We start from the raw sequence: 13,165 nt of genomic DNA, 5'->3' as shown, positions 1-13,165 counted from the left end.
GTGTTAGTCAATCAATGTGGTTTGGCCAGTACAGATCGACTATCCAACTGCTATGTAACCCTTAAAGCCAAAAATATCTATTGCTTTATACCATTTACATAAGGTTGCGTTTATACAATTTGACACAATGGGTGCATAATATTTATGATCCGACTGACTATGTGACTAAATTGTAATAAAATGAAAAAGGTTGTAAGCTGTTAAACTTTAATTAATTTTAGTTGCATGTTTACAGTTTTTATGTAATCTGCAGGTGGAAAATGCAGAAACTTATGAATATTAACTTAATCCTTCAACTTCTTCTTGGGGCGGAGGTTGTTAGTGTGGCCACACTTGGTTTTGCGGCAGTTGGTTGCACGGGGATGGAGGCGGGCATAGCACTTGCGGCAGATCATCTTGTCGCAGTTGTACTTCATAGCCAAAATCCTGAGGGAGGGCTCAATGGTACCTGATGGCCAAAAATACAGTATGGATTATCACTACTCAAATTTCAACTCAATACACAAAATAACATTGGCTAGTTTACTATTTTTTAATACTTATTAATGTTCTTACCATATCTAGGGTTAACTGGTAAAAGATAAAATTTTCTTACCTCCTCTAAGCCTGAGCACCAAATGGAGAGTAGATTCCTTCTGAATGTTATAATCAGACAAAGTACGGCCATCTTCCAGTTGCTTGCCGGCAAAGATCAGTCGCTGCTGGTCAGGAGGGATGCCTTCCTTGTCCTGAATCTTGGCTTTCACATTTTCGATGGTGTCTGAAGCCTCCACCTCAAGGGTGATAGTCTTCCCCGTGAGGGTTTTTACGAAGATCTGCATTGTGGATCTGGAAGTGTTATTGTACAAACATTGAGTAATTTATGATGGATGTCGGTTCTCGAAATGAAGACCGAAAACAAAAGAAAATCGTAATAGTCAAATTGACAACGCCACGCGGAATTTCAAATATCGAACATCACAAACTATTGTCTGAGTGGCGAGTTTGTTCAGTACATTATCAGGTGCTGTAACCACAGAAGTAACTATCTATATCATAATTATCGGCTAAAATCATATTTTTTTAACATAACCACTCACCTTTTCCTTCCAACGTGCTCAAGAAAAGAACTGTCAAATTGTAGGTAGAGGAAAATATGGCGTCAGTTAACAACTTGCCAGTGAAAAATATATCTATTATTTTTGTAGATTTAGCAATAAATTAAATTGCACGGTTTTCACACCACCTCAAATAGAAAACTTATCTTGACATTGACAGTAAATTAAAAATCAATACGGAATAACCTCATATATATACCTATACTGATTTTCTACAATTTTTTTACCGTACAACGGCAAAAACTACTAGACACTGGCAAAATTTTCCTCCAATGGATAGAGCCATATTTTTTTAAAGAAACAACAACAACATACCTATACTGTTATGTTAGTGTGCTATACTGCTATAGTGTTTACTTCCTCTGAGAATAACCTGATGGCTTATTACTAATTTCAGTTGATTTGAAGAAAATAGTTATCAGGAAATACGAAAATCGAAGTTCGTATCGTACTGTCCCTCTCACTGTCGTTTCAATAATAGTAAAATTATAAGCGTCTGCAGCGGGACGGCATCACGGCAAGACACATCAGCAGGGCTACTACGAAACTCGAAAATCGTGCGCTCCCTCTGCCACTTATACTATTTAATACGAGAGCGAGAGGGACGGTACGATACAAACTTCGAGTTTCGTAGTAGCCCTGCAGTTCCAATTTTGCACTTCGTAGTAGAATTAACTAAAATGGGACTGGGCTGGACACGGCTGTCGCATGCACCCACAAAGGTGGGCTCGCACAGTTACTTGGTGGGTGCCGGAGAACGGCCAGCGACATCGAGGCAGACCGAGAAGGAGATGGCGAGACGATCTGGACACGTACGCAAAGGACTGGCCCAAAGACTACGACTGGCCTGACATTGCGTTAGAACGAGAGTTGTGGAGGTCAAGAGGGGAGGCTTTTGCCCAGTAGTGGGACAGGCTACTTAAAAAACAAATTAGAATTAGCAGAGTTGCCACAAGAAAAAAACAAAAGAAAATAGTCAAGTAGATGCTAGCTACGATATTTTCTTGCTCACTGTTTATTGGTAAAATTTGATGACTTTATAATATGCACTATATTTTTTGAACCATAGAGTGTAAATTGATAGATAATCAACTCAAACTGTCATTCATGAAAAGGTTAAAGGTTTAATTTGCAACACTGACTGTGCCGTCTGTGATAACTACTTGTTTCGTAATACTTCTTCGATCGAAGAAAATCTTTTCATCGACGGGCACTGTGCATAAAATAATTCCGTGGAAAAATGTATCACCAACTAAGCAGAGCTACTGGCAGGCTAGTTGCTGCCTCACACTTGCAGAGCCCACTATTTCCGGTTGTAAGTAACATTATCTTATAGGTTCGATTTGGTTTTCATGTGTCCACTTAGGAAAAGTGATTTTTATTTTAGGCACCAATCGCCTTGCAACGAGTGGAGGTCCCAGTTGTTTACAACACGGCCCATCTGTCGTCGGTGGCTGAGGCGTGTCCGGCTCCAGGCAAGAGGCGTCTGGTCCCTGGTACCAACATTCCGTACCCTCAGGTTCCGGAGAACATTCGCACCCAACAGGCGCAATTCCAGGTATTATTAGACTAACTGTGCTGCCTAGCTAGCATGGAACAAAAGTTATCCTAAAGCACAAAAATAGTTTGATTTGAGATAACCTAAATGTTTGTCAATAATTGGTTCCTACAACCGCATACCTGATTGACAATGATTCCAGTCAATCTTTATTACAGAGCTACAGGATCGCATCACATTCTTTTTATTTGACTTGATGGCAAACAAGCAAGTGGGTCTCCTGATGGTAAGAGATCACCACTGCCCATAAATATCTGCAACACCAGGGGTAGGTATTGCAAATGTGTTGCCAACCTAGAGGCCTAAGATGGGATACCTCAAGTACCAGTAATTTCACTGGCTGTCTTACTCTCCACACCAAAACACAACTGCACTGCTGCTTCACAGCAGGATTAGCGAGCGAGATGGTAATAGCAATCCAGGCGGACCTTGCACAAGGACCTACCACCTGCTATTATATATATAAAAAATTAAATGGACATCCTGTTTGATAATAAATAGTTAGGATATGTCTATATATCATAGATTCTTTAGTTGGAGTCTGTGGTGAATCATTATAGCATCCAACTTGCTTGGACAAATAAAGTATTTGTTGGTAAAAATTTTCTTTTTTTTTTACAGAAAGACAATGATTTGCCCGTCTTCCTGAAGGGGGGCCCCCTGGATGGTATTCTATACCGCTTGACCGTGGCTCTCTGCATGCTGGGCATTGTTGGCTTTGGACACACCATCTACATCCACGCTGTCAAAAAGGACTAAACCAATTATTATTTAAATATACATTATGTATTAGTTGCCTGTGTTATATAGATTTCAAATAAAGGAAATATAATCACAATCATTGTTTTATTTAACTTCATATTATTAAATGAAATTCTATATGTTACCTAAAAGGAAATAAAACTATTTATTATTTGAACAGTTCTATATTTCACATAATATACATTTAACAGAACATTTACCTATGCTGGCTAATATTGCTGAATAATTCGTTTTTCTATAAGTAACATTATAATAAAGCACTCATCAATAAACAGAAGTCTGATTTACATTTTGTGTTTTGTTTTTTACTGTATGAAATGAATCTATACATATATTGTATATGAAAAAAATATTTCTGAAAAGAAATCTTTCATGAAAATATACAACTAAATGTTTTTTCTGTATGTGAAGAGATATATGGGAATGAATGGATGTACATAGGTATACCTACTACGGTTTAGGATCTTTTTTTAAACAACTTTCTAGAAAAATAAAACTTAATAAAAATGTCTCGAAATAACTAAATAAATGGCAACAAAACAGTGTATAAAAGTAAAAAAATAAATTTAGTTCAGTGTAGGTAGACCAACATAACAATAAACAAGAGCGTGTCGGACACGCCCGAGATAGGGTTCCGTAGCCGTTACGAAAAAATCAAGTACCTAATAATTTTCTAAGCATTTTGTACGGAATCTTCCAAATTTAGGTATATTTTATACTTTAGACTGCTATTTACTCTTAAACTACCTAGGTACTAATAATTCTCAAGCAAACTTTGCCGTTATACCTAATTTTCCTTGTAATTTGGCATATTATCATTATTAATTATTTCAAATCAACAGTAGCTTTTAGAGGGGGAGGGGGCGCTCGATTTTATTATGTTTTATGCGTGGTCATACATCTGGGACCCTAGTGAAAAAGGGGTTAAGTATGCAAAAACTACACGGCTCTTTTCTATTTTATGTGTAAAGGGGGTTGTGTGGGGTTTAAGTCGAAATCAGCTGTTCAACTTCTGCAGAATTAACCCCTTTTTCACTAGGGCCCCAGACATAACAATCAGTGACTGAATCATCCCCTGTTTTGTTAACAAATGAATGATTTTTTAACAAATTTACCTATATGGGACCAACTTCTGGGTATATACCTACCCTTTTCCAATAAAAAAAGAATTACTTATCAAAATCAGACTACTCTGTAAAAAGTTATGCGTTATGTTATGTTATCATCCATAAAAAATATATATCGCGTCCGTCGACTTGAGCACCTCCTCCGTTTTTTCGTCGGTAAAACAAGTTTTTGATAAAAATGACATTTTTAATACATGCGTTTTTTGCTGACTGTACTTTTTGTCAACTTTACTTGCATTGCCATTTAAACTACATTTGCATACCAAATTTCAAGTCAAGGATATTAACCGTTGAAGAGTTGCGTCCTGCGGAGATAAACCTGGCCGGACTACCAGGATGTCACTACTAGATTATGTATTGTCACGCAATTTACATAAGTACCTACCTATTCCAAATTTCAAGTCAATCTGACTACTAAAAGTTAGTCAAATTTAACTTGCAAGATTTGATTACAGACAGACAACGGGACAGGTGAAACTAAATAAAAGCTTGTAAAAACCTGACTTCTCATGGAGTGGAGTCGCCACATAGTATAGTATAACATAACAGAGTGGCCTATACTAAGCTACGCGAGTACAGCCTCGTAGGTTTAAAGTTTTCATAAGCGCAGTTGTAGCTAGCCTAGCCCGGTCATTTTAAATTCAGGGAAATGGAAATGCACGCAGAGCACAGCCTATTTGATCAATTAAACCTCGGAATTAACTTAAACTACGACGTATGTACTTATTTTTAACAAAACATACTAAAATAGGGGTTCATAAAACAATTAATAAATATATTGTTTGGCATAATTAATGCTCACCTTCCACTGCAAGCGGAGCAGATTCCGTACAAAGTCCGTTTATACGTAGCTAGGAAGAAACAGAGAGCGGAGGCGGGGCGATGCGGAGGCGGTACCGGTTGTAATATTCGAGCGAACATGAAAGAGGGCACACAGAATACCGCGCGGGAAATAAGCGTGGCGCGGTATTATGTGTGCCCTCTTTTACGTTAGCTAGAATATTACAACCGGCTAACCGGCGCCGCGCCGCACCGCTCCGCTTCCGGCGTCAATGGCGAACAGACCCTATTACTACGTTACGTACTGCAAAATTCGAACTTTGTGTCTTGCCGTCCCGCTGACGCTTATATATTAATTAATACGAAATTGAAAGGGACGGTACGATGCGAACTTCGATTTTCGCTTTTCATAGTAGCCCGCTGCATACTTAGATGTGCTAGGTAACTAAATAAGAGTCGTAAGCTTGTTGCTCCTCCGGTAGTCTGATACGCTCAGTCCGTAACCCCCGTTTACGCTCATTCATTACCCTTTTTACCCGACTGCCCGAAGGAGGGTTATTTAGTGGAGTGGAAGGCGGGCATTAAGCAGTGCTATAAGATGAAATAATCTCGATTACTGCAATTCGAACAGACAAGACAAATTACCTATATTAATGTATATGGGTTGATTCACAAGAGCTGGCACGAATGAATAGAACGAGAGTAGATATGTAATATCACATCACTGAGTTCCGTTCTTATTATACAGGGGCCTCCTAATATTTTGTAAACAAGAACATAATAGGTACCTACTTCTTAACCCTTTAACCGCCATTGTCTGAATTATAAGACAAAAATTATCCAGCTCATTTCGCCGCAGTCTTATAATTAAGACAAAATTTCATATAGTTTCGGTGTAGGTGGCGATACGGGCACGTACGAATGAAAACGTATTGGCGGTTAAAAGTTTAATTATCAATTTTTATACCAACTTTTTTTTTCGATTTTGATGCACACATTATACATTATCTTATCATTCACTCATTTAAATCATTCTTGCCAGCTCTTGTGAATTGTACTTATGAAGACTATTTGTGTTGCTGGTGAGTTGAGCAGGAAGTAAACATTAAATCAACTATATATGCGCTTTTAACTTGATGGTCATTATCATTTTAAATAATAGAATAACATAACAGTAAAGAAATGGATAGGTAATCTCATTATCTCATTAAAATAAATAAGTACCGTCACCAACAAAACAAACATAACAGAGCAGACAAGTCCTAATTGTGAACGAAGACGCACGCTCTGAGATGACGTCTTTGACACGGAGTCTTGTCATGTTTACATACTTAAGGGCACCCTATATACTTCTGTTCTTAGAATTTTTCAATTCAAAATTACCTACCTGAAGTAGGTAACTTAATTGCGGATACTTTATATATTTATAATAATTAATTGACAAAGTAAACAAACAGTTGTTTTTTATTAGGTAAGTACCTTAAACTAAAAATAAGTTACTTCGAAATAATCATGTGAAATAAATTTAACTTTTAACAAACCTTTAGGCAAGTATTTAAAGTACCGATATTATCCAATCATTTATAATAATAGGTTTGCCAATAGATTTATTTCACATACTTAATTCTGATTCATTTCTATTTTTACTCGACTACGGCAAAGCCAAAGGAAGAGTAATGATTTTATTACTCGACTACGGCAAAGTCAAAGGAAGAGTAATGATTTTAGCAGTCTATTTACAATAAATATCTATGTAGTTAAGTTAAACAATTTTCATGATGATGTGATAAACTTCAAAACCAGCTAACATTAACACTTTATTTTAATATAATTTGAATCATACTTTAGTATTATTTCAAACTCATAAACCACAGAGAAAATTGTGAGATCATTTTCATAAATCATTGTGATAAAATAAAATATAGTTTAAAGTCTGAAACCATGGCGGCGTATCTATGTATTATATTGTTATTATAAATATTATGTTACATGGACATAAAAAAGCTAATAACACTGATAACTACACACATGAACTGTTCACAAGGCTGGGTGGAGTGGAGACAAATTCATTAAAACAGTTGTCATATTATTTTTCACGCGCGCGACATGTCTGTTTTTTTTCGTTCCTAATCATAGGCAATAGCAGAGTTCCTGAACTACTGCCGTTCGTATTAGCTACCACGAAGCGAGGTAACGGTTCATGGCTTCTCAATTTATCTTATTAATCTAAAGCCCGAATTAATGTGAATAAAATAATTAAATAAATTATTACATAATAGGATACTATACAGGTTGTCCCGTAAGTTGAACGACAAATTAAAAATGAAAGAAAAAAAACTAAATTAATTACATTGTAATGTTTTTTTTTCATCTGGTAATACAAGCAGGGGCGTAGCTACCACCGTATCTGATCTGCCGTATCAATTATACGGGGCTCCCGGGTCACGGGGCCTCCCGACGTACGTAAAAATTGTAAAAAGTTTGGAAAAAGTGACAGATAGATAATTATGATGAATAAATATACTACCTACTTCGCGATGTGAACAGTTCTTTATCATACCTATAGACATGTCACATGATCTGGTTACAGAAGCAGTAAATCCATAGTGAATCGCACAAGTATGGTTACACCGTGAATACGATAATTACTGGATATAGATACTATGTATGTATAACATCTAGCTAGGTACTCGTAGATATAATATACAAGTCGACGCACGTAAAAAGGGCTCTGGGTGGCTAGTGGAGGGAATAAATTTTCGCATCTGTCAACTAACAGGCCACTGGCGTGACGGCTGCGCGCGCGCTCCTACGCCCCCTCCCGCGTCCCCCACTGCTCCGCCGCCAAAATGGTCCGTATTTCGCGCTCACTGCGCAAGTATACCGCCATCGCCAAGAGCTCTTTTTACGTGCGTTAATTTGTATGTGGCTTTATATCTGCAATAAATTAAATACTAAGTAGTGTGCAGGTACCTCTGGTTTGTCATTGTCACGAATACGTATTAACAAGATTTAATTTCTGAGCATAAAAGCTATCCTTTGCTTTGGTGATATAGATATGTATTTCAGAAGTCACCTACCATAAGTTGTTAAAGCACTGGCATTTGCAGCCGATTATTTTCGCGGTCACAAGTAACCTTCTCTATAGCTAATGTATTAAGACATTTCTTTTAAAGAATTCAGCACGCCTCATCAAAAGGTGCAAGAAGAACGTGCGTACGTACGTAAGTACCTAAATACGTAACTAAAACAAAAAAAACTTTGTATTCTACTCTACCATTCGTTTGTCGCGGCAAATACAAATAGAGAAGAGTTATGCGTTTCAAAGGCTACAAGTAAATTACGCGATCACCATACGTAAGGTTACAGCGCAACGGTAAGTTGAAATTCCACATGCCACATAACATAGAACATACGCATTTGTAACAAAATATCGTTACCTATAACACCAAACAACAATTCAGCTGCTAGCAAAATTAATGTGGACTATATCGCATACAAACATTTCCAAATAAACCTTAAATTAACAAATGTTGTTGAAATCTAAGTAAATTTGTCCTCGATTTATCCGTAATTGTGACTGCAATATCCATAATAGGAAAAAGGGCGCTGAAAATAGACGGATTGATATTTCTACTAAATGTGTGGTCTGGTACAACATTTTATCGTACTCTACGTCTAAAGTTTGCTTGTAAACTATTCTATATTATAATTGAAATTATTATCTCTAAACCATCATTTTGCCTGGAATAGTTTAATTCCTCTAACAAAGTATTTATAATGTAATCTATGCAATAAATAACAATAATGCTAATAAGCAAAACCGAAGGAACTGTCTACGAAACATTTAAACCATTATATTATACATGATTTGTTCAAGTTAGATATTAAAAATACTAAAAAAAACAGTCGTATGCGTTCTTACGTAGCTGGTCTGGGACGTGCCGGCAGCGGGGGTGGGGCTCCCTGGCGCGCAGGCACCGGGGGTGGCGGGCCGGCGACCGGCGGCGTGCTGCTGCCCGGCGGCGGCGGAGGCGAGCATGACGGCGGGGGCACGCTGTCCGCCGGGGAGAGGATACCTGGGGCGGCGGCACAGGCTTGCTGTCAGCCGCTGGCGTCAGCGGGGCCGGCCGCGGCGGCGGAGGACGGGCGGGGCTCGCTGACGCGGCGGGCGCGCGCGAGGGCACCAGCGGCGTCGGGGACGGGGCTGGCGGCCTGCTCGGCTGCTGACGACGAGGCGTCGGCGGTGCAGATCTCAAAGGCCTGTCCGCTTGAACATCCCCGTTCAGGGGAAGCGTATTGTTCGTACAAAGACTCAATTCTGACCGAACTATTTCTACCCAATCGGGCGACTTTAAAGTGATTCGCAAAGGAATTGAGCAGACGGTTAGATACTCTTTTTGCGCAGCTGCTAGCGCATTTTGACCGTCTCGGAAAGTTATACTCAATGATTGGTCATCAACGAAACGCACGAGTGTAACCTCGCCTATAGTAGCAAGCTCTTGCAGAACAGCTGCCATCACGTTGTCGTCGAATACAGACTCCTCGCTGTTAATCTCGTCATATGGTTGTACAATGATTGTAGCATCAGGAGGCCCCAGATCTTTTACAACTTCATAAAACACTTCCATGCATTTCGTGTAGCTGACTTGCAAAACTTCTACTTCTAGAATAGCTATCACCGGTCGATGATCGCTTTGTTTTAATTCCGCGCGACCGTAGTGCAGTAACTTGCCGGCGGCTACTTCTGATGTTCCTTCCGGGTCGATCGTATGTTTCCTGCTTCGCCACAGGATGCGGTCGGTCCAAGCTGGCGCGCGGCACTTTTCGCTAGTATCATAGTCATCGCTGAAAAGGTCATATTTATATGTCGGCGGAAAAGTGATATCACCCTCAAAACAGTTCTTGAAAACTAAATGTTGTGATTTTTGTTTCATAAGCTGGTCGTTTTCTAAAAGGCGTTGCAGATTATTTTGTGACACAAGTAATCTTACTTCATCCTTATCCAAATCGATGCGGTAGTTAAAATCTCCGCACCAAAATACGTAATCATGGGAATATAGAGATCGCCCCATTGGAAAAACCACTTTTCTAGATATTTCTGTGTAATCCGCATTCCGTTCGGTGACCTGGGACTGACCAGCCGCGAAGTGCGCACAAACAAAACAAACGGATGTTCCGTAGATGACTAATCTTATAGCTACTGCTCCTTTATTGCCAGTTGCACCTCCAAGGCCAGTTTTAACAGAGTCCAGTGCAACGTCTCTTATATGAGGGATTAAATCTTTTCTTGCAAATACAAAAAGACACACTCCTACCAATTGATGAGATGATAGTAGAGTATAAGGTGCATCCCTACATAACACCTTTTCCAATTCTTCACTCCAAGCCCTTGCATTATCTGAACTTGCAGCCATTATGTTACTTGCATTAAGATCTACAATTTCTTCAAAGCCAATAGCAAATATATCTGAGGGATGCTCTTTCCCATGGACAGTGTTTACTAATGCATTATTAGGACAATCCAACAGCCAATCAGCTAAAGACACATCCTTGTATGCCAGACTACGGAAATGTTTACCTCCATTTACATTATATGTCCCAATAGTTATTCTTATTGATGATGGTTGTGTGAATTCATTGGCTCGGCGACACATTTCTCTTAGTACAGCTGGTGAGGTGTGCAATAAATTGGCAGGTAACAAAATTCGGGTACGATCAGCAAGTTCCGAATTTAAAGTAGAACCCAGTAAAAGAATATCAATAGCTTCCTGCTTAGAGTTATCTAATAAGTTGTTTTGTATGGTGCGGGCAGCTGACCTGGCTCCATCAATCAATTTAGAGCCTCCCTGGATGGCACCAGTGCCAGCGTAGATTTTAGATATTTCATTACCATTGTTAACCCACATTTGCTTGAAGACCTCTTCAAATCTAGTCACATTTTGTTTTTTATCAATACATTGCAACAACATCATTTGTATAGCCAACATTTCTAATCCAATAAATGTCTGTATTGAGTTAGTCCTGTCAAGACAATCCAGGCAATTGGTGCGAATAACACCTTTCTGAATGTTGTAAATATCATTGCCTTTAGCACTGAAAATTCCCATGTCATCATAATACTTATCTATTATCTTTTTAAATTTCCCTAAAGCACCTTCAATTGATGAGGATCGGACTTCTTGATGATAATCAAATATAATTTGTACAACATCAGAGTGGGCAGAATCATTAAGATGTTTCTGAAATGCATTGCTTAATGTAGCTTCCCCTTCGCTGCCTCCTATTAAACTTGACCCTAAGAGATTTACTACAATCAATGATCCATATGTGCGTTTCAGTGAAGAAAAGTGTCTGTCACAAGCACTGGTAGAAGCATCATATCCCCTAGACATCTTCACTTTATGAGATCCAACTTGGATGCCAGGCTGCTCCCAAAATAAAGGAACTGAGCCTCTGGTTTGAATGTATGAAGCCACAGAATCATCAATGTAAATGGCTTGTTCAGTTTCTACAAAGTTGGCCACATTACCATCATCATTACATCCCCTTACATTAAATCGAGTTCCAGCTCTCTCACAGCTCAGACGAGATATTAAGACTGCCCTAGCTTGGCGATGGCCCACATAGATAGTTCGTATCTCCACTGAGCCACACATGGCTCTAGTGAGCCAATCATCACAATCTATTCCATATCTAATGAGATGTATGTAAAGTGTTCTGTTCCAAAAGAACCTGTTGTCAGCAGATACACCTTTACTTTTACGCTGACTACAAAGAGTGAGATCAAAGAGGTGATCATTTGATTTGCCTGTATTCCAGGAAAAGTAAAATGTTCCAGAATTCAGCAGTTTCCTCACTTCATAAACTTTGTCCTCCTGTGGCTGGTAAAATAATGGTAAAAATTGAGTCTGTGTAATCTTGAAGACTTCGATATCGCCAACCTTACCTACAGAGCAGCAACCGGTGACCAGCACCAGGTACAGCAGGCAGGAGTCGCCGGAGTTCAGTTGCAGAACGCCCAGAACACCGTATGCATCAGCGATTTTGTGATAAGCTTTTCGAAGTGTGTCAGTCTCTTGAGGCGATAATGATACCACCGCCTGAGATTCAAACAACAGGGCAGTATCTTTGTTTCTGTGTTGCAAGATTATACTGTAAGGATTCGGTGGAGATGATTTTTCCAAGACTTTAAACCCTTTAGACATAGCCATGGCTGCGTTATTTTTCGTCAGTTACAGCCACGCTAAACCCATCCGCCCCCTTGACTACATTCAATCAAGTATTTTGCTAGGAGCGTCCCACTGCCAACTACACAATTTACGGTGATTTTAATCTGACTGATTAGAAAGAAACGTACTGAACTGTACCAAAGTGAACTGGGGGAGCTTTGATTTGATTGCTAATCGGAATCTATCGGAATATTGACTCAATTTTGAGTGACAAACTGTCACTGTTCAATGGAAAACTGTTTAAGATACTGAAAAAAACGTCACTGTTTTAGAAACATTTAGTATTTTTAGCCTGTGGCAGATTTCAGCAGGGCTACTACGAAACTCGAAGTTCGTGTCGTGCGGTCCCTCTGAGAGCTAGAAGGACGGTACGATACAAACTTCGAGTTCCGTAGTAGCCCTGCTACAGCCTCTGTAGGGCTACTACGACATTCGATGTGCGTATCGTACCATCACTCTCGTATGAAATAATATTAGGGGGACGGTACGATACGAAATTCGATTCTCGTATTTCGTAGTAGCCCTACTGGCTGAGAGGCCAAGCAAGCAAGCAAGACCATTTTCAAAGAGTATTAGTACCTATGAGGCTGTCATAGTGGCAAACGTTGC

At 39.2% G+C, this 13,165-nt stretch overlaps 3 protein-coding genes across 3 annotated transcripts; 1 reads left to right on the top strand and 2 right to left on the bottom strand.

The window, feature by feature from the left end:
- Positions 1-190: 190 nt before the first annotated feature.
- RpL40 (ribosomal protein L40) lies at positions 191-1,185 on the bottom strand. The gene is made up of 3 exons (XM_074093312.1): positions 1,080-1,185; positions 596-828; positions 191-448 (listed from the first exon to the last, which is right to left on the bottom strand). The coding sequence occupies exons 2-3, from the start codon at positions 819-821 to the stop codon at positions 285-287; spliced, it is 390 nt and encodes a 129-aa protein (XP_073949413.1). The 5' UTR covers positions 822-828; positions 1,080-1,185; the 3' UTR covers positions 191-284.
- A 1,037-nt stretch (positions 1,186-2,222) lies between these two features.
- Positions 2,223-3,493, top strand: LOC141431979 (uncharacterized). The gene is made up of 3 exons (XM_074093313.1): positions 2,223-2,412; positions 2,485-2,655; positions 3,277-3,493. Exons 1-3 carry the CDS (start codon positions 2,338-2,340, stop codon positions 3,412-3,414), a joined length of 384 nt encoding a protein of 127 aa, XP_073949414.1. The 5' UTR covers positions 2,223-2,337; the 3' UTR covers positions 3,415-3,493.
- Positions 3,355-12,769, bottom strand: Synj (synaptojanin). The gene is given in 2 exon segments (XM_074093304.1): positions 3,355-9,395; positions 9,398-12,769. Coding segments are annotated over 2 exon segments (3,291 nt in total). The 5' UTR covers positions 12,539-12,769; the 3' UTR covers positions 3,355-9,245.
- Between the last annotated feature and the right edge of the window lie 396 nt (positions 12,770-13,165).

This window comes from Choristoneura fumiferana, chromosome 10, assembly GCF_025370935.1.
Source record: "Choristoneura fumiferana chromosome 10, NRCan_CFum_1, whole genome shotgun sequence".
Lineage (NCBI taxonomy): Eukaryota > Metazoa > Arthropoda > Insecta > Lepidoptera > Tortricidae > Choristoneura > Choristoneura fumiferana.
This window is presented reverse-complemented; position numbering and strand designations above follow the sequence as displayed.

Bases quoted from the DNA above. Each gene is read 5' to 3' on its own strand.
- RpL40 (XM_074093312.1), bottom strand. From the start codon at position 821: ATGCAGATCTTCGTAAAAACCCTCACGGGGAAGACTATCACCCTTGAG. The intron at 449-595 runs GTAAGAAAATTT...TTTGGCCATCAG, and splicing joins GGTGCTCAGGCTTAGAGGAG to GTACCATTGAGCCCTCCCTC.
- LOC141431979 (XM_074093313.1), top strand. From the start codon at position 2,338: ATGTATCACCAACTAAGCAGAGCTACTGGCAGGCTAGTTGCTGCCTCA. The intron at 2,413-2,484 runs GTAAGTAACATT...TTTTTATTTTAG, and splicing joins AGAGCCCACTATTTCCGGTT to GCACCAATCGCCTTGCAACG. The intron at 2,656-3,276 runs GTATTATTAGAC...TTTTTTTTACAG, and splicing joins CCCAACAGGCGCAATTCCAG to AAAGACAATGATTTGCCCGT.